General features: G+C 40.0%; 2 protein-coding genes across 4 annotated transcripts in view; both read left to right on the plus strand.

Moving 5' to 3' along the window:
• The first annotated feature begins 19326 nt into the window (after positions 1 to 19326).
• On the plus strand, positions 19327 to 26022 carry LOC135227065 (dimethyladenosine transferase 1, mitochondrial-like). Of its 2 annotated transcripts, none has more exons than XM_064266889.1 (2): positions 19327 to 19383; positions 24679 to 26022. In XM_064266889.1, the coding sequence occupies exons 1-2, from the start codon at positions 19342 to 19344 to the stop codon at positions 25750 to 25752; spliced, it is 1116 nt and encodes a 371-aa protein (XP_064122959.1). In that variant the 5' UTR covers positions 19327 to 19341; the 3' UTR covers positions 25753 to 26022. The 2 variants fall into 2 exon arrangements, with proteins under 2 accessions (XP_064122959.1, XP_064122960.1); XM_064266890.1 differs by lacking the exon at positions 19327 to 19383 and adding an exon at positions 19740 to 19814.
• The window catches only part of LOC135227066 (uncharacterized), a 116310-nt gene continuing 109737 nt past the window's right edge, over positions 19519 to 26091 (plus strand). Inside the window, exon 1 of one of the 2 annotated variants that reach the window (XM_064266891.1) lies at positions 19519 to 19739. The gene's annotated coding sequence lies outside the window, so the exon portion shown is untranslated. Of the gene's footprint in view, positions 19740 to 19830; positions 19951 to 26091 lie in introns of those variants that run through there. The other variant, XM_064266892.1, reaches the window with a different exon arrangement.

Here is a 26091-nt window from a genome sequence, read left to right on the forward strand (position 1 = left end):
TACTTCAAAGGAATTTTCTTTCTGCCATCCCTGCTGAACAAGTAAAATAATAAGTGCTGCTACAGCTCCATATGTACTATATCAGATAATTATATGATAGAGATTTGTGGAACAAACTGGAATACCCAGACCATCTTTGCCAAGAACTATGAGATGGGAGGCTCGAGATTTTTGGAAGTGAAAGTGCAATAAAAATAAGTGAAAGCGCAATAAAAATACAAGACAAAATTTCTCAGACACACTGCATTGCTTGGGAGAGGCAATGATTATAATGTGTGTCAGTTCTATTGGCCAGCGCTCCAAAATACCACTGCAGTAGGTACCCTTTTGTAATTTAACAGTACGTGAGGGTAATCATCCCTGCTGCTACCAGCAGTATTAGGTTATATGTAAATTACTGCCAGGTTAGGAAACATGGGATAAGTTACAATTTACACGCTGGTTCAGGATACTGAATTTGAGTGGCTAAAGGCAATTTCATAAAACTGTATTTCTGGCTACTTTTCTATAGGAGTTTTATTATCAGGATGTGAGGAATGGTTCTGTAAATAAAGATGATTAAGGAATGAAATGTAAAATTAAGTGTTAAGTCTTGTTCCACTCACAAAAACTATTTTCATGTACTGAAATTTGTCATGTCTGAATAGAACTCTGTATGTAATTCAAAGGCTTTGTAAATCGGAGACTAAGCAAGAATTCCTTTACGTATATGTATAAATGAAATCCCAACTTTGCAAGAGCATTCATCATTATAGATGCAATTTTTATCATGCCTATGGTATTTACAATGTCACAACAGCCAAAGTGGGTTAATTTTTTTTTTTTTTTTTTTTTTCAAAAGGAAATTTTACAATTTATAAATTTGTGTCTGGAGAATTTATTTACCAAAAGTCAGGGTTGTAAATTTAACCAAAAATATAAAATGAAGCTGTAATGCTTGCAAGACAATTATGAACATGACTTGATTGAACTGTATTACTTATCCCTTAATTCCTGAAATATCAATTAAAATAAGCTCAGTTAATATGGCTTGTTAAGGCCTTATCAAGAATATAACCTGGAGTAGATACCAAATGGTCAATTAAAGATTTAATAGAAATCTCTCAAATATACAACTGAAGTCTTGCATAATGTTTCAGCATTTAAACATTTTATGCACTAAGTACTTTAAAATCTATTACACAAAATTATATATGGTGAGACTTTATTCCAATCATTTTTGGAATTGGACCGCAATAGGTTTTATATTCAAGGCTGCTTTATAAAGTTTAATGATAGCAGTAATTTTTCTTAATCACTTATCATTCAAGCAAAAATCATTTGAAATCTAATCTCCAAGAAAGTTACAAGTATAATGAATATACATATATAAATATTAAGGTTTATATTAATTTTAATGTACTGTACTTAAAAAAGCAATTTATCAAGTTTCAAATATAATCATAGTGGGAACAATTCAGCTGTTAATGGTAAGCTTTTCATTCGTGTCATTCCCTCCTTGTGTTTCTGGAAGATTTACAAGCATCATGATAAAGATTTTTTTATAATTACCCTGTCTGCAAGATGTTTCTAAACACAAGTGTCTAACAGCCGTGTAATAAATTCTTTTCCAACTTACAGTCCTACGGATTTTACTGGCATATGAGAAAGTTTCAAATTTGCTCCAATCGTCATGCTTGTTTTGTCCAAGGAAATGCAGGACCTATGATGTCTGTGATAATGTTGCCAAATAATATACGGTCATTTATGCTCTGGTTTACAGTTTGTTAGATGAAGACTATTTCTCTCCATTTGTGAATTACAGTACAATATGAGATGGAACAACCAATAATTAGTATCATTATTCAATACAGTATAGGTACTGTATATGCTTACATATAAGAAAGCTATGTATATATTTTTTTGCTGCAGGACTACTTTCTATTAGTGTTTTGGTTAGGTGGTGTTGACGAATAATCTATATTCTGTTCTTAACAAAATTCACTTTTTTGTACATTTCACATAAGTGTTTTATGACTGAAATGAGACCTTGTTGGTATCTTAGAACAACTTACGTACCAAGTAAATTACCAGTAGCAACTCACGTTGTTTGTCCACATAACTTTGTATCATAATTCACATAGAGGAAGAAGACAGTTTTTATGAATGAACTAGGGCTTATTTTAAGTCAAGTTATCAAGCTGTGTCAATAGTCTACTATGATAGCCTCAACAACATTACAATTCTATGTGAATGATATTCTGTATCTCCTACTCTCGTAACATACTGTATATCCATGTTGTGTAAATCTTTCTACAGATATCCTATACCAGTCTTGCGTTTGTAAATCATTGATGTATTTTCATATAATAAAATCTCTAAAATTTTGGTTTTATTTATATATAACACAAAGTAAAACTTTACTCAAGTAATTCATCCACAATACAGAATACATTTATAGAAGCTGCAATAATGCATTCCTTGTGAGGATTCTGACAATCTTAGCATTCATGTCTACTTTAATGGTACTTGTTAAAGACCATTGCTTAGCAAAATATGCATCCATAGATTGCATTCAATGTGAAAAAGTGAAAAAATCATAAATCTGCAAGCAGCTGAAAATAAAAAAAATTTTGGGAAACCAAATTAATTTTTTTTTTCTATACAAACCCACATTTATGCTGAATCTGTGAATCCTACATATTGTACAACTATCCATTTGCAGATCAAGAAGGTGATTATGTGGTTCAGGGAGGTTAATACGTACATATGTAACTGCTTGGTAAAAATTATGTGAAACATTATTTTATCATAAAAATGTCACTTTCATGCGAGTGACTAAAAGCAATTACACACCCAATTCCAAATTAACAGCAGCAGCTGCAGACGAGTACTGCCTCTGGTCGGCACTCTCTTCACCTGTAGGAGATGTGGCAGTAGTGCCCAGGAGTCATCCCTACTCTAGTGGGAACTTTGCAACAATGGAGGAGCACCAATAGTTGACTAAAGAGAAAAATATAAAATTGACCTTGCCCTGGGAGAAGACCAGAATAAAAACAACACTTTCACCTACACTAATATCAATAACCACAACCCTAACAATAAAACTGGAGGGTACTCCGGGTACATCGTACTACCAACAGGCTTCCCCAAAAAAACTCAACATACCTCAGAACAAGGTGAGAAGACAGTAAAGAGATAGAAGGCCCCCTATGCTTTCTTTATCAGCACCATACCAGCCACTGATAACGGCCCTAACCTACTGCAGTTTTCAAAAGTTGATTCCGCATCCTTCAAGTAATGCGACACGAATACCAATTTGGATCTCCAAAAATTTGACTGAAGGACAGACGATCAGGAAATAGTGTGTTGAAAGGCGAACAACTTTGTCACTGCAAGCACTTTGCTAGCCTTAACTTTATTTAGTGTAAAATCCTCTTACTATATGTATTTGAGAATGCGCCTCTACAATGAGACTTCTCAAGAGAGCAAGTGCTTATTTTTTTCTGTCCTGTGCAAATATGTAATACCTAATCACGCTCATGGGGCAAAGAAGTCTCTCCTCCTCCTCTGGTCCTAGAATCTCCATCAGATTCCTAATGACAAATGAGGAGGGTCAGGGTTTGAAACCTGTGAATGCATACCCCATCAGTCTCCCTGGGACCTCCAGTCTATCTTCTCCCCGGTGAGAGGAAGCAAGACAGTGACTTTCGTCTAGGAGCACTGGTGGGAGGGACAGTCACCTCCTCAGGCACAACACTAACACTAGGCACTGCACTTGCACTTATACTAGTTGATTTCTCAACAAACGCTCGAAAAGATAGACCTAAATCCATCACCGACTTGACTAAAAAATCAAATTTTAGACTTGAGGCTGGTTATGGTGTCCAAGATTGGAAGCCCAGGAAACCTGTAATGGAATCTGTGGCAAAAAGGGGGAGACTAATTAAGGGAGAGAGAGAGCAGAGAAAATTGGGGAAGAAACAGCTGAACTCTGTGCTTCTACTGGCAAAGGAGTTACTTTATGCTTGTTCTACTCTCAGTTCCAAGAGCTGCCATCTTTTTCCCATCTCTCCATTTTCTTTGAATGAGAAGACCCATATTTGTTTGTCCCACTCTTCACATTCAATACAGGTAACCTCCCTGTTACAGTCTTGTCCCCTACACTTCACACACTTAAGCGTGCAAATCATAACTAATTTTAGCCATCATAGTCTAGTCTAACCTAACACCTGATAAGCTAGAATATGACAATGTCAAATTAAATCCTCAAGTTAATCTAAAATAAGGGATTAAATTACCAAAGAAGAAACCACCACCAAAAGAATAGGTACTTCACCAAAACAACTGGAACTACAGAAAGCCATGAAGAGAATGCTACAAGAACCACCGATGTTGATCGGGAGCCGGCAGAAAATAACAATTTGTCGAAAATTGTATTTTTCCTAACTATACAAACCTGAGGTCCTTTACAATAGGAATGTAACTTGCGGCAGCTGGAACTAGTTGTAAGCTTCGAACAAGTGAGTTCAGTAGTTAACTGCTTGTCCGACAGTGCGCACATCGCGCGACTAGGTGAAGATCCACTTTGCTTTAGGCCCAAGAAAAAACAGAGTGAGGTGTGGCATGAGGTGGGACTATGTGTAAAGGACCTGGTTTGTATAGTTAGGAAAAATACTATTTTCAACAAATTTTTATTTGTTCCGATACGAATACAAACCATCAGTCCTTTACAATAGGAAGACACTTCTTGGTGGGTGGAATCTGAGTCTTAAGAACAGACTGGTGTTCGTCCAACCTTGGTTCCCTCCCTGGTTGTAAGAGCAGAGGGAGGGATCCTGGCCTCTGCCCAATGATCGGGGTAAGTACCGCTGGATCAATGGTCAGACCTCTGGACCCAAGTAATAAGAGGGAGGCAAGCGTACCTCTTAAAACTAGCAAGCAAGAGCTTGTTCCTATTGCAAGAGGCAATATGAAGTCATGGGTTTGTCTCTTGTTGGCTTCCACTTCCCCCCCCCTTGTCGGGGGAAGTGGTGGATAATCGCTCCTATCCCTAATGAAAGGGATAAGATGGGGCTCGGTCGAATAGCTTACCTGCATCGCTTCCTGTTCCAGCGTAGTGACAACAGCGTCCCTCTGCCCACAGGTAGAGGAGGAGAAAAAGATGAGGAAGAGAAGCCAGTCACACTCTCATTCACTCATCCATTCATGCAGTCACGCAAGGATGCGATGCTGTTCTGTCCGCTCGGGTGCTGGGTAAGCTACACAACTTGTTGAGCAGCCACCACGAGTCCCAAGGAAAGTGTCCAAGGACCTGTGGGCTATATCCCGAAGGTAGAAGGAGGGGAAGGTGGTCTGGTTGGACCAGACCCCTGCCTTCAGGACCTGCACCACAGGGAAGGACCAATACCTCTGACTTCGTGGGCTCTCAGGCGAAGGGTTACGGATGTCGTCACTACCATCAGCTTTGTACACCCTCCTGATCACCTCATGCAGCCAGAAAGAAAGAGTGTTCTTGGATACTTCTTTCTTGGTCACCCCGGTGCTAACGAAGAGGCGTCGACACTCAGGCCTGAGGTGACGAGTTCTCTTCAGATAGCGCCGTAGCGCCCTCACAGGACAAAGCAGCATCTCATCCGCATCGTTGTCGGTGAAGTCCATTAGGGAGGGATTGTGAAAGACTCGAACCGGTTCTCAGGGACCGAAGGATTCTGAGTCTTCGCTACGAAGTTTGGGACGAAATCGAGCGTCACAGATCCCCATCCCCTGGAGTGCTTGACGTTGAAGGAAAGACCATGCAGTTCCCCTACTCTCTTCGCCGATGCCAGGGCCAGCAAGAAGAGGGTCTTGAGGGTCAGATCCCTGTCTGACGACTCTTGGAGTGGATCGAAGGGACTTCGAGTCAGACTCCTAAGGACGAGAGTCACGTCCCACCCCAGGGGCCTGAGTTCCCTGAGTAGGCAAGACCTCTCAAAGCTCCTTATAAGCAGGGAGATCTCGAACGAATTCGAGATATCCACTCCCCTCAGTTTCAGGACTAGGGCCAGAGCGGCTCTGTATCCTTTGACTGTGGGGACGGAGAGGAGCTTGTCTCAGCGAAGAAATACGAGGAAATCCGCTACCTGTTGAAGAGTGGCTCTGAAAGGAGATAGACCCCGTCTACGACACCAACCACAGAAGACGGCCCACTTTCCCTGGTACACAGCTGCAGAGGACTATCTGACGTACCCAGCCATCTCTGTTGCTGCTCGGCGAGAAAAGCCTCTCGCTAGCAAGAGATGTTGGATAACAGCCAGCCGTGAAGATGTAGAGACTGGACTGTCTGGTGGTACCGTTCCATGTGTGACTGGACGAGAAGGTTGTGCCAAGGGGGAATCTCTCTCGGTGCTTCTGCAAGCAGAGCCAGCAGGTCCGGGTACCAAGTGGCCTGGGGCCATTTGGGAGCCACCAGGATCATCCGGAGATTCAGAGTGACCAGCACTCGGCTGATCACCTTGCAAATCAGGCAGAACGGGAGAAAGGCGTACGCGAAGAGGTTGTCCCACGGGTGTTGAAGAGCGTCCTCTGCAGCTGCCCATGGGTCCGGCACGGCTGAGAAGAAAACCTGAAGTTTTCTGTTGTGCCAGGTGGTGAACAGATCCACTACTGGACGCCCAAATAGGTTGCACCTGTCCGGAAGGACCCGCGACTGGGGCAGCAACACCACGGGAAGGAACGACGTCGGCAGGGGATGGTCCAGGCACTGCAGGCACAACAGGAGCGGCAGGCACAGCAGGCACGGCAGGCACAGCAGGCACAGCAGGCACGACAGAGCGGCAAGCACAGCAGGAACGTCAGGTACAGCAGGAGATGGCACAGCAATCAACGACATCCTGGGTACCGGTGGAAGGTCCAGGGGTGAACTCTTGGGGCACCGAAAGTCGGGGGCTGAGGCAAGAGCGGCAAACCCGGGCGGCGGTGGCACGACCCTCCTCGAGAAACCAGCAATCGGGGCCTGCACCGCAGCTGAGGGTGTTACTGTGGTAATATGCTGGATATACACCAGGTGAGGAGGCGCAGCATACCCAAGTTTGAGATGGTGGTTGTGGTGGTGGTCACCGGTCCATGGAGCAGCACCCGCCAGGTGGTGCAACAGCCCCCGAACGCTCGACGTTCCCTGGAGGCCCAGCAAGAACCATACCTGGCCGAGGCCGTTGCCCGCAGCAGGAGCACCTGACAAGGCAAAGGTTGGGTTAGTAGGAGGGGTTCCCCCTCTCACGGGGGGGACAAGCCCCACCCTGAACAAACGGAAGACCCCGAGTACAATTGAATGTCAGGGTACCTCGCCCCCTCCTCTACGCTCAACGGATCGGGCAAAGAGAAGGAACAAGAAACCCCCCCGAGGGGGAAGGAGCCATACGTGGGAGCTGAGATGGTGGCAGGAAGGAAGACGATGTGTCTGTGACCAAGGGCGTCGCCGGAGAACCCTCCAAAGACTCCCTGGCAGGCTTACGTCGCTTCCTCCTACCCTCATAGAGCACCCACTGCTCCTCCGACCAATTATTACACACAACACAGGGCTCGGCCCAAGAGCATTCGCGCCCTCAGCACCGAGCACATAATTCATGAGGAACAATCTCTGGAAAGGAGCGGATAGCCCCACGCTTACGGCCCTCCACACCAGGGCAAACTCTGCGGCTGATGGGGGGCCGTGGGGACGTCTCCAGCTCACGGGAATCCATAATAATTGATAATAAAATACAAAGCACATGTACTTACAGTATTTTATGAAACACACACAAAGCAAACCAAGTTTGAAGAAGATACAAAGCATACGATGAAAGCGGGCAGAGAACGAACAACGCGTCTGTCTCCGTCGGCGGCCGAAAGCAAAGTGGATCTTCACCTCCCAGTCGCGTGGTGCGCGCACTGTTGGACAAGCAGTTAACTACCGAACTCCCTTGTTCGAAGCTTACGACCGATTCCAGCTGCCGCAAGTTACATTCCTATTGTAAAGGACCGATGGTTTTTATTTGTATCGGAATAAACAAATTTCTTCAGCTCAGCAGCACTCAGTGTTCTCGAAAGTGGGTGGGACCCGTTCACCTACGCTGATAATGGCAGCACTGCTTCCAAAATTTCAATTTTCAACTGCGGAGTTGGAAGCTTCCAGCTATGTAATTGCTTGGTAAGTTACTCATGTGAAATGGAACTATAAATGAACATAGAGCTGGGGAAAACACTAACCCTAAATAAGTACCAACCTAGCAAGTAGTGCTCGAGCATCCTTTTAGAGCAAAACTCTACTGGACTGGAAAAAATACTGGCAAATAAAAACAAGTTATAACAATTCTTTAAGCTTTAAAAAGTGCCAAACTGAAACACTAAAGCAATGCTAAAATAAGAATAACAATAATGTACAAGAAAATGTTTTTGGAAAACTTTTCCTAGCACTGTAAATTTAATGTGTAATACTGACAAACATTACTGTACCCAGGATAAGTATGGGCAATTTACTATTGAAAACTAAACGAGAGGATAATCAACTTAATTTTTCAAAAACAATTATAAAAACTAAAGAAAAGATTTATCTTACAGAAAAAATGATCAGTGACTGACCTAAGCAAATCAATAAGTATCACATTAAATTCTGTACAAATCATTATCAAAATCTTAGACAGAAGAAACAGAACACAGCAGTTTGGAACAGATATAGAAAATAGTTAAAGGAACTTGAAATTACCTCCAATCTTGTAGGAATGAAAGTAAAGTAAAATTCAAATTTAAATTTGAAAACACAGAATACATTGTGTGGTTTGTGAAAAAAATACATGGTCTGAAAGGTTATGAATAATGAAATGTGGTACTGTTTGGTGGTACTACAACCACTTTAAAACTCTAGAATTACAAATTTTGACTGAATGATGCTTCAGTTTCAAAGTAAAATGAATGAAAGACCACTGATAACAAGCTGTGTCATCATGGAATCTGAACAATTTAAGGATACAGCACTTTGACAAGTAGGTATGCACTACATACCGTACTCCCAAAAAGGCACTTAAGCTATGGTGATACAGGTAACATAAATGTTGGTACAAGATGGGCGAGACGATGGTCACAGTGTCTCTTAGAAATCCTCAATAACATGAATTAGTTTTCAAGCTGAGAATTTTGAGTAGCTCACTCCTTTAAAATCTCCTTACTTGGCTGCAAGAGCACATCCACTTGCAAAACATCAGATGTATAACCCACCATTTGAGGCAACCTAGGTCAACTGGTACTTGGAAGCAGAAACTCTTCTAGTATAATTTGTTGCGGCATATCATCAGATCAGGAACTGGATGTGGTTAGGACAGGTAAAGCAAGTGGAGGAAGAAACTTTAGCACAATAGGTCCAGGTGAGGTAAGAGAGATTGCAGCAGTGGCAGGGGCAGACATTAAAAGTACGCATCATTTACAACCACTGATTTGGTAGATCTATATTATGCAAATAACTTTTAGAAACGAGATAACACAGCGGTCCTCTAAGGTCTGAAAATCAACCCGTGAGTACTCGCAACATTTTGAGAGAGAGAGAGAGAGAGAGAGAGAGAGAGAGAGAGAGAGAGAGAGAGAGAGAGAGAGAGAGAGGAGAGAGAGAGAGAGAGAGAGAGAGGCGTACCTCTCGTCGTATCTCGTATAGCGATTTATGATCTGAGTTCATGTCTACAAGGACTGCTAGGTAAGTGAAAGTACTTAATTGTGGTACTATTCATTAACGATATTGGTGTGTTATCCTCGTTAATAATGAATTGGGTTGAGAGATATCTCCCCGTAATTTAGAAACCGCAAAGGGAGTTTTGTGGAGTTGTTACGTAAGGCTTTTAGCAGTTTTTGACCAAGTAACAACGTTAAGCATATAATACAGTCCACTATAAGTCCATCTTTTCCGCCACAGCTTCTCTCCCTTCTTGGTCCTTCGAACCGGATGTTTAAACACTTCCGAATTGGTTATTCTGGATACTGAACACATTATTTTGGACCTTTGTAACTTGGAATCAGATCATTCTATATCACCATCGTTTGTTGTTGGATTGTTTACAGCCCCTTTCCCTCAGTTAGAGTCATTTTATGCTGGCACATAGTTTTTTGAACAACCACACTCACACACACACGACAACCTAAGATAAAAGGTCGACAACTAGGTGAGTGTCATTCTCCTTTTTTGAAAGTAGATGTGGTTCACATATAAGTATTGAGATGTAACGAGACGATGTGTAATCTTCCGTCTCATTGCAATTTGACTTTTGAATAAGAGTTTTGACCAGAATTATTTTTGTAGAAAACAGATTGTTAACTTGAGTGTTTTTCTGTGTATCAGTGTTTTTCGAGGAAGTGTTGTTACTTCGATATTATTGAGATTTATATTGTAATTGTTATTGTCAACTTTGTATGTTTTGTAAGGTGATTTTGTTTTAAAATTTTCACAATGGATGCAGACAATTGTAGTAATGCACTCATTTTGTATGAGGCTGCTATAAGTGAAATCGAACGACGTTTGAATGAGGTAAAACGTGTTGAACTGTTGTCTACAGCAGTAATTAAGCTGCGTTTAGAGTCCCTTCAGAAAGCAGCTGATTCACTACAGACAGCCGCTTCTGAATATTATAAAGAGATTAAGGGTCGAGAATTAGTAAATGCTATAACGAGGACTAACGGTTACCTCTCTAGCGCGGACAACGAAATCTCCAAACTCACTGATAGGTTAGCAGCACCCACACCCACGCCCGCCTCAGCGCCCGTGCCCACACCTGTTAATCCGACACCCGCGGTACCTGCTACCCATAGTATTCCACAACCTAAGTTGCCTCAAATTGCAATACCTACTTTTGATGGCAAAATTGAGCAATGGTATCCTTTTTGGACTGTTTTTAAAGCAGTTATTCATGATAGGCAGGACATGAATGATGCCATCAAGTTTACTATGCTGACTAGTTATCTTAAGGGTAAAGCACACGAAACCGTTGAGGGTTTAGCTATAACTCCAGCTAATTATACTGCAGCGATAAACCTGCTAAAAACTCGTTTTTCCAACGTTGGGAAATTAGAAGAGAACTCAAGAAATCGGCTGTCAAGTTTACCGCACCCTGAGCATGATGCAGAGCAACTGATGGATTTCCTTATGAAATGGAATAGCATCGTTCATCAGTTAGACGCTTTACCAGGTATTACGAGTGGCGATTCTAATGAGAAAGCAATTATCAAGCGGTGTTTATCAAAGGAAACATTGCAAGCCTTGTATCAGTTGTGAACTCAGTGTAGATCAATTGAGAAAGGGCATTGAGAAATTAATTGAGCGTTTAGGTAGAAGTAATATGCATAACCCCACGCCATCACCGTCCAACCCAGTTCAGAGTGGCAAGGATCGTAGCACGAGTTCGAAAAATGAACGTCAAGCTAATTCACCTAGTAGTGCTTTCAGAACTAATGTTAGAAATACCCCTAAGAAAATAACTTTTTCTTGTTGTTTTTGTCAAGGTGAACACAGCGGTAAGGTCTGCACGAAATACAATACTTTAGAGACAAGAAGAGCTCGTATCAATGAATTACAACTATGCTTTGGTTGTTTACGAAAGGGTAATTTTTTATTTGAATGTAACAGTAAAGGCCTGTCCACACGATCAGGCCTGATCGGCGGACTTCCCCTCTAACGGGCACACTTGATGGGCAAACCGTCAAATTGCCTGATGGGTCTTGTAGCAAAATCGCCATGGTGGTGCCCGATGGCTTGAACTTCGACCCTGGCAGATGTACGTTAACCATATACATTTCTTTTACTGAGCCATTCTTTGCACCCTATTCTCTTCTTTTTCATCACACACAAAGCAATTATCATGCTACACTATCTTCTTCTTTGCGGTAGGTACCATGTTTATCGCCGCACTGAATACACTACTGGCATCATCGGGTACGCCCACCTCTCCATAGCCTCACCCGTGTGGACAACATTCACGGGTAAGCCCGACAGAATTTGCCCGTCAACCCCGGAGCACGCCGATCAGGCCCGCTCGTGTGGACAGGCCTTAAGAGTAAGACATATTGTTTCAACTGTAATGGTAACCATCATACATTCTTATGCTAGACTATTACCTAATTCTACGAGCGTTAATGTAAATTCGTCTCAGCAACCTTCTAGCACCAAATCAGGTCATAGTAGAGTTGATAATAAGCCTATAGAAACAACTCAATCGCTTCCTAGTTTCAGTACTAGCCAGAAATCTGCGGCCATGAGTAATCAGAGTAATTCTCAGAATAATGTTAACAGCAATCAAGTAACTGTGAAAAATGCCGTATCTCTTCGACCGACAGCGTTACCGACAGCCACCCTTGTATTGAGTAATGATGGGAATCGGATCCCGGTTCGAGCCTTTTTAGACAGCGAATCTCAAAGAATGTTCATTAACCCAGATGTCGTTGAGAAATTGAACTTAGTGCCCATAAAACAAGTGGAACTGACATTAATTCCGTTTGCAGATAATGTTGAAACCAAAATGTTTGATGTAGTAAGAGTAATGGTTCGAGCAAGTACTAAACGTATCAAATTAAATGCTGTTGTTTGTAATCATGTTAACACTTCCATACACACACCTGGTCTACACAACGTGTATCTGAGATTGCAAGAACGAGGTGTTAAACTGGCAGATAAGAATATTGAATCAGATATCCTCAGTGATATAGGTTTGATTATTGGTGCTGATTATTATAATGCATTTGTGTATTGTCACGATAAATATGATGATGTATGTTTGCTTGGTAGCACCGCCGGTGCTGTTATTTTTGGTCCTATACCCAATTGGGCTTGTAATGTTATCAGTGATGATGAAAATGTAAGATCTGTAATAAGTACACAGAGTATAGTTTATTCGAGAGTCACTGCTTCTGTAAATTCTCTTGACGGTGAGGATATTTCTAGACTGTGGTCATTAGATACGATCGGCATCGGGAAGGATGCGCCATCCTATAACGATCAAGCAGCGATCGAACATTTCAATGAGACTATGTAAAGACTGATAACAAATATACGATTGATTTGCCATTTAAGAGCGATGCCAGACCCCCTATGGGTTATAGAAAAGCCTTAGGTCAATTATATTTACTTAAGAGAACCTTTCAGTCTAAACCAGTCATGTTTGATCAATATCAGTCTGTTTTAGATGAGTATGTTAAGTTAGGATTTATTGAGGAGGTAAAGTTAGAAGATAACTCCTTTGATCCAGCTGATGGCATTAATCCTTATTTACCTCACCACCCAGTTTTCAAGGAATCTGCTACGACTCTAATTAGGATAGTTTTCAATGCAAGTAGTAAGGAGTAGCACCATGCAAAGTCCCTCAATAATTTTTTACATGCGGGACCTAATCTGGCGACGAAATTGACAGATATGCTGCTGGAATTTCGTCAGAACAAATATGCTGTAGTAGCAGACATAAGTAAAGCTTTCCTTAGAATAGGAATTAGTGAAAATCACAGAGATTTCACAAGATTCTTATGGTTTGCTGATAGAGATTTTAAGCATGTCAAGACTTTTAGATTTAAGGTTTTATTGTTAGGAGCAACTTGTTCATCTTTTCTGCTGAATCAGACAATACAGTATCATTTGCAAAACCATTCAGATCCCATCGCCAGTTCAGTCAAGAAGTCCTTTTATGTGGATAACTTTATGAAAACTTATGAGAAATATGAAGATTTAGAACTCGAGAGTAATAAGGTAAACCAAATTATGTTGGAAGCTAATATGCCTTTGGGAGAATGGGCTAGCAATTTGAGTTCATTTAATGATAAACATAGCCCAGATACTGTCAACTTGAATGCAGTAAAACTACTCGGTCTCTTGTGGGATACCTTTAATGACTCATTGAGTGTAAAGATGCCTTCTCAGATTGTTACATATTTGAATAATCTAGGAAATGTTTGTACTTTGACTAAGAGAAAGGTTGTGTCTCTCTTTTCAACCATCTTTGATCCTTTGGGAATATTAACGCCCGTAACAATCAAGGGAAAACTATTTGTGAAGAAATTGTGGGGACTGAAAACTGACTGGGATGACGAACTGGTGATGGATTTAAAGAAAGAGTTCGATGAATTGTTAAACCAACTCAGTTCTATTGAGGAGATCAAAGTCCCTAGGTCTTGTTTTAATGAAGGAACTTGTAGCTTTCATGTATTTGTTGATGCCTCTCAAGTGGCTTATGGAGCCTGTGAGTATGTTGTTAGCAGTAAGCACACAAGTCACTTGCTAATTAGTAAGTCTCGTGTAGCCCCGAGTCCCTCACTCACTATTCCCCGTCAAGAATTACTTGCTTTGACTATAGGCATGCGCCTAGCTGTTCATTGCTAGAGATTTTTGGGGATAAATTTTCAGCTTGTACTGTTTGGAGTGACTCCCAAGTAGATTTGAGTTGGGTATTTTATGAAAGAGAGCAGGGAAGATCTGGAAGTGAAATTGGAAAGATGGAGACAAGTACTGGAGGACAGAGGAATGAGAATAAGTAGATCTAAGACAGAATATATGTGTACCACCACTGAGGGGGATGACAGAGAAAGTATTCAGCTTGGTGGAGAGCAAATAAGGAGAGTTGATAAGTTTAAGTATTTGGGATCTTTTGTTAACGCTGGAGGAAGTATGGAAGAAGAAGTAAAACAACTGGAGAGCGGCCTCGGGAGTTCTTTGTGACAAAAGAGTGCCGCTTAGGTTAAAAGGAAAATTTCACAAGATGGTGGGAACAGCAATGCTGTATGGTACGGAAACAGCAAGCATGAGAAAAACAGAGCAGAAGAAGATGGATGTGGCAGAAATGAGAATGCTTAGGTGGATGTCTGGGGTGACAAGAGTGGATAGGATCAGAAATGACTACATAAGGGGGTCAACTAAGGTGGTGGAAGTATCAAAGAAAGTGCAGGAGGGGAGGCTGAGATGGTATGGACACCTGTTGAGGAGAGATGAGGACCACGCTAGGAGACATACTATGGGGGTGGAGGTGCAAGGAAGAAGAAAAAGAGGGAGACCAAGAAAGAAGAAAAAAAAAAAACAACTCCACGAGGAGACATACCATGGGGGGGAGTGCAGAAGAAGAAAAGAGGGAGACCACGAAAGAGATGGAAGGACTGTGTGAGAGAAGACTTACATGAGAAGGGAATTGATGAGGCAGAAGCGCAAGATAGAAATAGATGGAAACGGCTCATCCGAAATGGCGACCCCATATAAAAATGGGAACAAGCTGGGAAGAAGAAGAATTTTATGAAAGATCTAAAGAAGTGTTTGTAATCAACAGAGTAAAAGAAATCAAGGACTTGAAGTCCAGTCATAGCATCAGGTTGTTATATGTCAAGAGCGAGGATAATCCTGCTGATTTAGTTACGCGAGGTATTTCAATGTCTCTTTTGAGTAAGTCAGGTTTGTGGTTTCATGGTCCGACCTGGATTATTGACAAAAATAAGTTTCCAGAACAAGAGGATGTAGTTTACATAGAGTCTGTTAATGTAAATGAAATTATTGTAGAACCAGTTTTGAGAAACCCTGATGATGATGTACTTGTATTTAAATGTTCTGAGTTCTCCTCATTGAAACACGCATTAAGGATTGCAGGTAGATTGATCTTATTTGGGAGAAGAATATTTCCTGATAAATTCAGGGAAAGTAATAATTTACTCGTTTTAATCAGAATCATGCAGCGTCAAGCTTTTCCAACGCTATATTATACGTTGACTAATGGGTAACAAACGAGTTCTAGTGTTCCCTCTGAGTTAAGGAATTTAATCAGACAATTAGGACTTTATGTTGATGAAAGTGGTGTCATTCGGTGCCAAGGAAGACTTCATAATGCAGAATTCCCAGAATTCGCTAAGCATCCAGTATACGTCGCCAGCCGACACCCCTTATGGCAACTTATAGTGTCTCATTTTCACATACTCAACTTGCACTGCAACACGAATTCACTTGTGGTTATATTAAGACAACAATTTTGGGCTGGAAAAATGAGACAGTCCGTTAAGAAGATCCTGAAAGATTGCTTATTGTGTAAGAAAGCACAAAATCAACCTCTAAGTCTGCCTGGATTTCCCCCGTTACCACCCGAACGAGTTAAGCATCAAGTCTCTTTTTCCTGTGTAATTGGCGTCGACTATACGGGAAACATTAATGTGGCTGAAAATGAAGCTGAGAACGAGAAGGCGTATGTCTTGTTGTTTACAAGCGTTACGTCAAGAGCAGTTGCCCTGTATGCGTGCAAATCCATGAATACACAAGAATTCCTCTTTGTTTTTAGACAATTCGCGGCAAGACAGGGACTTCCGAAAGTTTTCATAAGTGATAATGCGCCAAACTTCATTGAAGCCAGTAAGTTTCTGAGAGATATCAGCGAAGAGCCCGAAGTAAGAAATTATCTGACGGATCATAATTTAGAATGGAAGTTCATAACACCCCGATCACCATGGAAAGGCGGCTTTTACGAAAGACTGATCGGAGTGGTGAAATCGTGCTTACAAAGGACCCTGTACAGAAAAAGAGTCTCGTTTATAGAACTCAATACCATCGTCGCTGAAGCCGAGAACATCATCAATAACAGGCCACTAACATAGTATGTCAACGAAGATAACGCCGACATCTCGCTCACCCCTGCCAGACTCTTATACGGCAGAGCTATTACAATGGCTCTTCCTTTGAACAAGTTCGTGAATTAAGGGAGAACTATGCAAGACTGTGTGAGACGATAAGAAAGTTTGAGAAATTGTGGCTACTTGACTATTTGTCTTCTCTTAGAGAGAGGTACAGAAACATCGAGTCTTCAAACATCTGTCCATTAAGCATAGGAGATTTGGTCCTTATAGTAAATGATAATTGTAAAAGACACAAGTACCCTTTGGGAATCATCGAGGACAGTTGAGATAAAAACAGCAAGTGGTAATTTTACGAGACCATTGAATCAAGTCATTCCACTCGAATGCATTGTCAGAAATGAATCAACAACAGAAAGCGGACAGAATGAAGTAGGCGAGACCAGCGAGACCTTAAACGAGGCTAGCCATATAAACAAAACAACAAAGACGATGGAGAGGACCGAAACCAAGGACGTCGGAGGATGACCCTACGACCTCAACAGGTTCCCCGCCTCTACAAGTGATGTCTGATCGTCGGCCCATGAGAAGAACTGCTGCTAAGGCCGACGAACAAAGAAAACAGTTGATTCGAGGAGTGTATGAATTTTTTGGTGGGGGAGGGTGTGAGGAATTCCTCTCACAACGATTTTATTTTCTAATGTTTTTGTGTATTCACTTGTTTCCATGCTATTTTTCTTTTATTATAGTTATTAGTGTCTGTCTCATAAGAAATTATTGATTGATTTTCACTGCGTATTGCCGTCTGTCAGGTAATCGACAGACAGGAACTATGTTACTGTATTTGTATTCATGTGAAAACCGAATATATTCGCATGTCCATATATTTCGTAAAGATATGTACGTCTACATTACATGACATAATAAGGGTGAAAGAACCACATCTATTCGAGAATGACACTTAACATTATATTATCTGATTTTGCTATGTTCTAGTACGTAGTACCTGTGGTGCGCTTAGCACCGAAAAGATGGTTTTACACAAAGACGAAGTCTTTTGACATAAACGTCAGTAGACGTTTTAGTAACGAAGTATAATTACTGTTTTAGTTATGATGATTCATTTGCTTTATATAATATAGATATCTATATATATATAATATATATTTATTCTAGTATATTATAATTATTATATATAATATATATAGATATATATATATATATATATTATATATATGAAATTATTCTTGGTGAATGTATTGCGCATATTACGTATGGTAAGAGTTGGTGTCATTGGGTCTTGTTTGTGCCTCTCGCCAGAGAAGCCATTAGGAGAGGTCAAAAGATCGTGAGGGGAAGGGAAGGGTAGTAGTTCGCCCCTCTGATCGCTCCTTTGCATGACCCTCTAGGAGTGTGTATGCGTATGTGCGTAGTACACTGTATGAGCATGATATCGCCCAAAATTGTATTGACACACACCACCAATTAATTCACTACATTTAATAAATATGTTGAAGTTGCACACTATTATATTTGGAATTTATTTTTGACAACGAAGTTGATAATTATTGTAGGGTTTTTTATGTTCATGAAAACCTTGTACGTCAGTTCTACATTCGTGGTAATTTTGTAACTTGTCTTTTTCCCCAACAAAACCCGAATGCAGGGGACGGAACGAACAGCTTCTTGGCTCAACTTTTGAGGTGACCTGTTATCTAGTGTTGTGTAGTGATGTGTGCGTGGATTTAGAAAGGGCGATTGCCCTGATTCTTTTAATTTTGTCGTAATTTGTTTCATTTTAGTGCCATTGATTTACAATTCCCCTTGAGTGATTAATTTCATTTGTCACTTATATGTTATTACTCTTTGATATGTTTAACTTTTAGTTATTAAATTAATTTTAACTTTACATTTATCAAATGCGTTTCAATATCCCTCGATTTTATTGCATTTTCCTATGTTTCAGTTTTGTGGATGGTGAATATAAATTGATCTGATAAACCTTTATTGTGTTCATACTTTAAGGTTATGCAAATAACTTTTAGAAACGAGATAACACAGCGGTCCTCTAAGGTCTGAAAATCAACCCCTGAGTACTCGCAATATTTTGAGAAAGAGAGAGAGAGAGAGAGAGAGAGAGAGAGAGAGAGAGAGAGAGAGAGAGAGAGAGAGAAGAGAGATGAGAGAGAAGAGATCGCCCGAGATCCCAATGATATAGCAGTGAGAGGAGAGAGATAGAGAATGAGAGAGAGAGAGAGAGAGAGAGAGAGAGAGAGAGAGAGAGAGAGGCACGTACCTCTCGTCGTATCTCGTATAGCGATTTATGATCTGAGTTTATGTATATACAAGGACTGCTCAGTAAGTGAAAGTACTTAATTGTGGTACTATTCATTAACGATATTGGTGTGTTGTCCTCGTTAATAATGAATTGGGTTGAGAGATATCTCCCCGTAATTTAGAAACCGCAAAGGGAGTTTTGTGGAGTTGTTACGTAAGGCTTTTAGCGGTTTTTGACCAAGTAACAACGTTAAGCATATAATACAGTCCACTGTAAGTCCATCTTTTTCGCCACAACACCCTTGATTGTACAAATTAAAAAAGTATATGAAGAAAACCGGTCTAAATGTTCTTTAAAGGAACCCCCTTTAAAGGGGAAAAAGAAAGTAATGAAAGTCAACAATGCATGCCTACCTATCAGGAAAACTTGTCTTAAGAAACTCTAAATGATAACACGGAAGATCGCTAGTAAGAAGGGCTAGACTGAACGTATTAGAGCTAAATGACAGGAAAATGTTAAAGGGAGAAGAGATCAAAGTTTTACATTATGGAGAGGTAACTGGATATTAAGATTTTTTTTTTTACTTTATTGTCCATGCAGCTTACAACAGCATTAGGAACTAATTTAGTTTCTTGAAGTAGCCGTATAAGAAAGATAAAGACGTATAGCTAATCTTTTACTTTTCACAGATCCGCAAGTAAGGAAAATGAAAACAGCTAAGGCATTATCAAAAGGGTGACGCCATTATTAAGGAAATAACTTAATTAAACCATCTCTAAGGCACAGACGCAAGAAGGGGGAGTCGTTTCAAAGACAAATCCAACCATGACAACAACTACTACTACTACTATTATTATTGTTATTATACATACTAGATCTTTCCCACAACACATACGATACTGCAGATAATGTAAGCCATTGTTTCCTTTATTTTCTATGTTAGGCTATAACTCTTTTGTGACATCCAAGCATTTTAGCCTATAATGTAAGCTTTTTCTTTTTTGCTAAAATAGGAGAAAATTATTAAGTAGTAGTAGTAGGTAGTAGCCTATAGCCTACGTTACGATGTACCTAAGCAGAGATCATGGACTTTGCTGACCCAATGAACTGAGCTGAATTAGGTAGGTACCTAGCCTATAGGCTAGCTAGTAGCAAAGCGAAATTTCGCTTAGGTTCGTGATCTCATGTATTCCTTCGTGAAACATTAATTTTAGTACCTAGTACTAGCCTATGCATTATTCTGAATTCTGTAGTGCCTCTTGTCAATGTAAATGACCTCACTAGCCGACCTACCTCGGTAGTATAGGCTAGCTAACGAGAGAAAGAATAAGAATGGATAAGGATAACTTATGGGTCGATGAAAGTAGATCAATGTGTGTCGGTTTTGGATAGGCCTACCTACTATCATGTCAGGGATGATGGATTAAGGTTTTGTCAGCAGAAATTCCCCAATAAATAAACAATATGGGAAACAACCGACTGGACTAGGTGATCCAGTTTTCATCACGTGTGGATCCACCCTATGAAAAAGTACTCTAACACGTCCTGACACCGGAGATGGGCACCAGTCACGAGTCATCGGTGGTGCGAGCAACAGCTTGAGACCTCTACTATCCTTTCAAAGTAAGTATCTTCTTCAAAGTTAGAAACTAGGTCATATTTTAAGATTAAACAGTGGTTAATGAACGTCTAGCCATGCGCAGTGCAAACATACCTCCATGACGCTTTCAAAATTTTTACTTATAGGCAACACCAACAATTTAGAAGATTGACGCCATCTCGATGTTTGCGAAACTCTAACAATTTAAAGATTGGCACCATATTGATGTTTGCGAAGTCGCTTGTGTCAATAAACTTTCCATTCCATGTGTTAAATCCGCACACCTCATTTTCCCATAGACGCTGGGGCACTTTCTTCACAACAATCATCAACAACGACACCAACCACGTCTTATCCAAGGAAACTATAATGTTTTGGTAGAAGAAGAAGAAGAAGCAAGCACTAGATAATTATTTAAATAAATAGTTAAAACAGCAGTATAAGGTCATGAATTGCATAAATTTTTTTACATATTTATGATTATTAATTTGAAAATATTCGTTGTTGAAAAAAGTAACTAGATTCCTGTCTCAAATATCAACAGTTTTGCTTTGAACAGTACCTATGGTGTAATTCGCGTATCTATTTGTAGTATATTTACATAGGTATTAGAGCAATTTTATCATTATTGCATTACTATGACAACTAGAATTCATGGAAACAGTTTGTAAATGCAATGGCTTATGTGTGAAGCTCCACTAAATTGGCAACGACGGTATCATTTTGTTGTCATCTGCTCGTATATACTTTAGAAATATCTAATTTTCGGGGTTAATTTGGTTGTAAAAAAGGGATTATAGACGTGAATTAAATAAACATTTTGAAGTAACAAAGGAAAGTTAAACTAAACAATGAGTAAAGTAAATAATTAAGGGAATAAACCTTTGCACCTCATAAACCATGTAGTCGTGTGCTGCCCGCAACTGTGTTTGTGGAGTGAGCGCTTAGGAACCAGGAACCGCAGTGTAGTTCAAGTGCAATTTGGAGTGAATTAAGACCAAAACATGTATAATTACAATCAAATAAACACTGTGGAGTTTTAGTTGTAATAGCAGTAAGGATAAAACCACCAATTACAAGGTAAAAATGAATTTCAGTTCAAACCATGACCCCGGGAATAAGAAGTTTCATTAGTACAGGCAACAAAATGTTGTTTTATTGTGCTGATTACAACCGCAATCTTGAGTAAGATCAATAAACGTTACATATATATGCTAACATTGTTCAAATGAGTGCTGGGAAGGCTGGGAAAGATGTTGGATCCTTTGCAGTTACAAACGGCACCTCAGTCAGTGGACGCCATATTGGATTTAAAAACTGCCTTGAAAACATATTTTACGAAGACCTCACATGCCTATTTTAGTTCGTATGGCGCTTTCATATATCACATTATGTTGACAAAACTTCAATCTTTTGAATGGTATGCTTAAAGATGTAATTGTATTCTTGTTTCACCAATTAAATATCGAGTGAATAAGGCTGATCCATGCGATGACTATGGATCCACTGCGGTGTTTCCCCCTAAGGGTTAATCTAAGTGATCGAGACACGGTGGGTACCTACCTATTTCTTTGGAAATTGCAGTTTCCTATACTACTAAGGTATTTTGAGTGCTTATTAACAATTTAACGTTAGTTTTTGTTGGCCGGATGTAATTATCCTATAATTTACCTTTGAACTCTATCCTACAGTAAGGGGAACCCGTTGGTTTGTTTGTTTGTGTGGTGTTTTTACATTGCAAGGAACCAGTGGTTATTCAGCAACGGGACCAACGGCTTTATGTGACTTACAAACCACGTCGAGAGTGAACTTCCATCACCAGAAATACACATCTCTAACCCCTCGGGGGGACCCGTGGAGAATGCTGGGTTTTGGGTGGCGATACCAACACAACACTGTTTTTGCTATACTAGTAGTTAGTTTAGCAGTACCTAGTGAAACAATATCAATTATACCACTGTTACTGATTTAGCCTACCTATGGCTTTGACCTGCCCAATTGAAGTTTTGTGAAATAATGTAAAATGCCCGTCAAGAGCCAAAAACTGTCACGTAAGGCATGCTTATGAAATCTTACAGATGGGGTTGCAGAAGTCATAATTTTGAGAGTGCTGTCCCTTTATTCAGTATTCTCCACCATAGCAGAAGAATACAGATTAGTGGGACTAAGTTTCCGTTTGGACAGGTGGTCTGGCACTGGCTATGATCCCACCAAAACTAACTTAACCTGATCTTTCCTAGGGTGCAACCTACCTTCCTAACCTGACTTAGGCTTCTGCTTAATGGTACTAGCATAAGTCCAGTTTCTCACATTTCACCTTGCAATGCTGTTAAAAACCAAGAGCAACAAGTTAATAGCTTACCATATTCAAAATTGCTGCGATCCAGTCATCGAGATTCCAGCCTCAGCTTCTTTGCATAATGGGTGGTGGGACTATAAGGTAGACACAAAATTGCTTTCTCTGACACTGACACCTAGTGCTAATTCTTCTGTAAAACTTCAGAAGCATGCCGCACTGGATATTAAAACAAATAATCACCTACATGGAAAGAGGATGTGAAAAGCTATATAAAAAGTATAGTCACTATATGTGAGATTGAACAAGGTAGAATTAAATGAGTTTGATGTGTTCTTACCTCGAATTTTTCCTAAGTCGAGAGAGATGTTTCCTCTACGGTAATGTTTACTTTTAACGATCCGTGTAACTATTAAAATCCGCAGAGAAATGAGTACACTATGACATCTTACACATTTGGCCAATCACAGTTTCATTTTTTGACACCTGAGAAACTTTGGCCAATGGCACAGGTGTTTGAAAATTTTCTCAGCATAAGAATACATTATCCAACCAACGCTATTTCACTTCCTTCTTAGACAGGGCGCAGGTAGCCAGCACTTCTTCTGAGCAGCATTTACGGGATACTATTTCAGATCCTGTTGACAAAATCCCAGCATCTTGTAGTGACTGTTATTTAAGTTATGATGATTTTTGTCTAGTGTATTCTGGAAACACACAAAAACTAGTGGATTTGTGCCAGAGACGTAGTGCCCTTAAGGGGAGGGGTTGTAAGGGTGGGGGGGGAAGTGTCCTCCTCCAACTAGGCCTAGGTAGGAGTACGGTGCCCTAGGTTAGGTTAGGTAGTGCCCCACAAATCACTTTTGTACATGCAACTTACCCGGCAGATATATACTTAGCTATAGACTCCGTCGTCCATAGCTAAGTATATATCTGCCAGGTAAGTATGTACAAAACTTTATTGTATCTTAACAACATCATTTTTCTCCTGCTCCCCCCACCCCAAAACCCCCATTCCCACTGGGGTCCCCTATAATTGTAGTAGTAGGTTTAGGGTTAGATATATGTGTAAGAGTAAGTGATAGTTTCTTGTTTTTAGTTTTGTCACGTTGCTATGCATTCTGCAACACCAATCTGGTGGTTTCTTGCTGTTTTTCGTTGTTCAACCTTAAAAATGTGGTGCAGCCCCCTCCTAAACATTTACCAATTCTTTTGGGTATAACCAGCCATGGTATTCAATGAGATTTCTAAGAAATAGAGGTAGATTAGAATAAGTATACCTTTACATCTGACCACTTGAACGTGTCCGACGCCACAAACTCATGGTACAGACCAGTGTTATGACTACTTCTTCACGGTGGATAAAGGAAAGAGTGGGTGAACATTGGTTAGAGTCAGACTTTATTGACCAGATAAATTCTGACTGGCTAGGTTTATTGTTTTGTACAAAATATTTTGTCACAAGTAGCCTTCAAATGGGGGAATCAGCTAGGTGATGGAGAGGTAAGATTCATTTAAAAAATATAAATACTTAATTTATGATGTATTTTTTAAATACTTACCTCTTCGCTTACCTCTCCATTGTGTAAATTGCCCTCCCTACCTCACCGCATTTAAAGTGGACAGAAATAGCCTGATCAGCTATGAGTGTTAGTACCTATTGGTCCCTGGGTGGGGGAAGTAGATGGATAGAAGACAGATAATATTCATAGAAAACCAAGTGTTCTGGTTTTTTTGTTTCAATTTGTCAACTACTGCTGGCACGGAAGTAAAAAGCTATATGATGGAGAGGTAGTATTTTAAAAATAAATCTTGATTTATGTATATTTTTCTAACTACTGTCAATGTATGTAATAGTTATTCTGATTATGTAAATATTAACAAATGACCTGTCTGGTCTTTAACATGAAAGAAGTCAAATTAGCAGTTATTACAACTTGATAATTTTGACAGGTGATGGCAGGCATGGCAGAGGCAGCAGCAAAACACATGGCAGCCACCTACCATCGGCTTCCACCACTCCCTTCTATCCGTGACATTATCAAGTTATACAATATTAGAGCTGCAAAAAAACTCAGTCAGAATTTTTTAATGGATCCGAAATTAACAAGTAAAATTGTCCGTAGTGCTGGTCGTGTAAGAAATTGTCATGTGTGCGAAGTTGGTCCAGGACCAGGCGGCATAACACGTTCTATTCTTGAGCAGAAAGCATCTCACGTCACAGTTGTTGAAAAAGATCCAAGATTTCTTCCTTCTTTAGAACTCTTGAAAGACGCCTGCAATGGGAAACTTCACATAGAATTGGGGGATGTCCTAACCTTCAATATGGAGAATTCTTTTCCACAGGAACTGGCCACACAATCTTGGGATGATAGAGTGCCCAAAATACATATAATTGGGAATCTGCCATTCAGTGTTTCAACACCACTCATCATTAGATGGCTTCAGGATATCAGTTTACGGAGAAATGCTTGGATCTTTGGCCGGGTGCCTATGACTCTTACGTTTCAGCTAGAGGTAGCACAACGCATGGTGGCTCTTCCAGGTGGTCAGTTTAGATCTAGATTATCCATCATGTGTCAAAATTGGTGTCATGTTGAGCATAAGTTCACTATACCTGGTAGGGCATTTATACCAAAACCAGATGTAGATGTTGGTGTTGTTACTTTTATTCCTCGAGTTCAGCCACAAATTTCACTTGATTTCAAGCTTGTTGAAAAAGTTGTGAAGTGTGTATTTTCATTTAGACAAAAGTACAGTAAGAAAGGAGCTGCAAACTTATTTCCTCCAAAAGTTAGAGGTACACTTGCTGATCAAATGTTTGCTGTTGCAGATGTAGACCCAACAATCAGACCGACACAGCTTTCTATGTCTGAATTTAATCGCTTATGCCATGCATATGCAGCCATTTTACAACAAAAACCTCATCTTGAAAAATTCTCGTGTCATGATACTGATTTTGTTGAAGATGATAGTTGTGAGAAGTTAGATATTGCCAACTTGCATATTAATTGGGGAAAGAAATAATCTACAGAACCTTATGTTAACCAGACAGATTTTTTACTCTTAATATTAGCAATAGTTAAGAATAATTCTTAGAGATGTTCACTGTATATTGTTTTAATAAATATTTTGAAACCATAATTTTCTGTAGCTTCCTGTTCATACCGGCTACAATTGCTGGAATGTACATTATACATTTAAGTATCCTAATGCTTTTAAGATAACAAAAAAACTATGAATAAATAACCAGTGAGATGTTGAAACTTCATATATAGATAAAAAAATTCTTATTTATTTAGTAATTTTTTTACTCCAAAATATATAGTAGTACTATACTAGGTACTTGCTTTATGAATCAGGAGA

The sequence above is a fragment of the Macrobrachium nipponense genome, chromosome 15 (assembly GCF_015104395.2).
Source record: "Macrobrachium nipponense isolate FS-2020 chromosome 15, ASM1510439v2, whole genome shotgun sequence".
NCBI classification, from domain to species: Eukaryota; Metazoa; Arthropoda; class Malacostraca; order Decapoda; family Palaemonidae; genus Macrobrachium; species Macrobrachium nipponense.

Bases quoted from the DNA above. Each gene is read 5' to 3' on its own strand.
- LOC135227065 (XM_064266889.1), top strand. From the start codon at position 19,342: ATGTTAAAGGGAGAAGAGATCAAAGTTTTACATTATGGAGAG. The intron at 19,384-24,678 runs GTAACTGGATAT...TAATTTTGACAG, and splicing joins AAGTTTTACATTATGGAGAG to GTGATGGCAGGCATGGCAGA.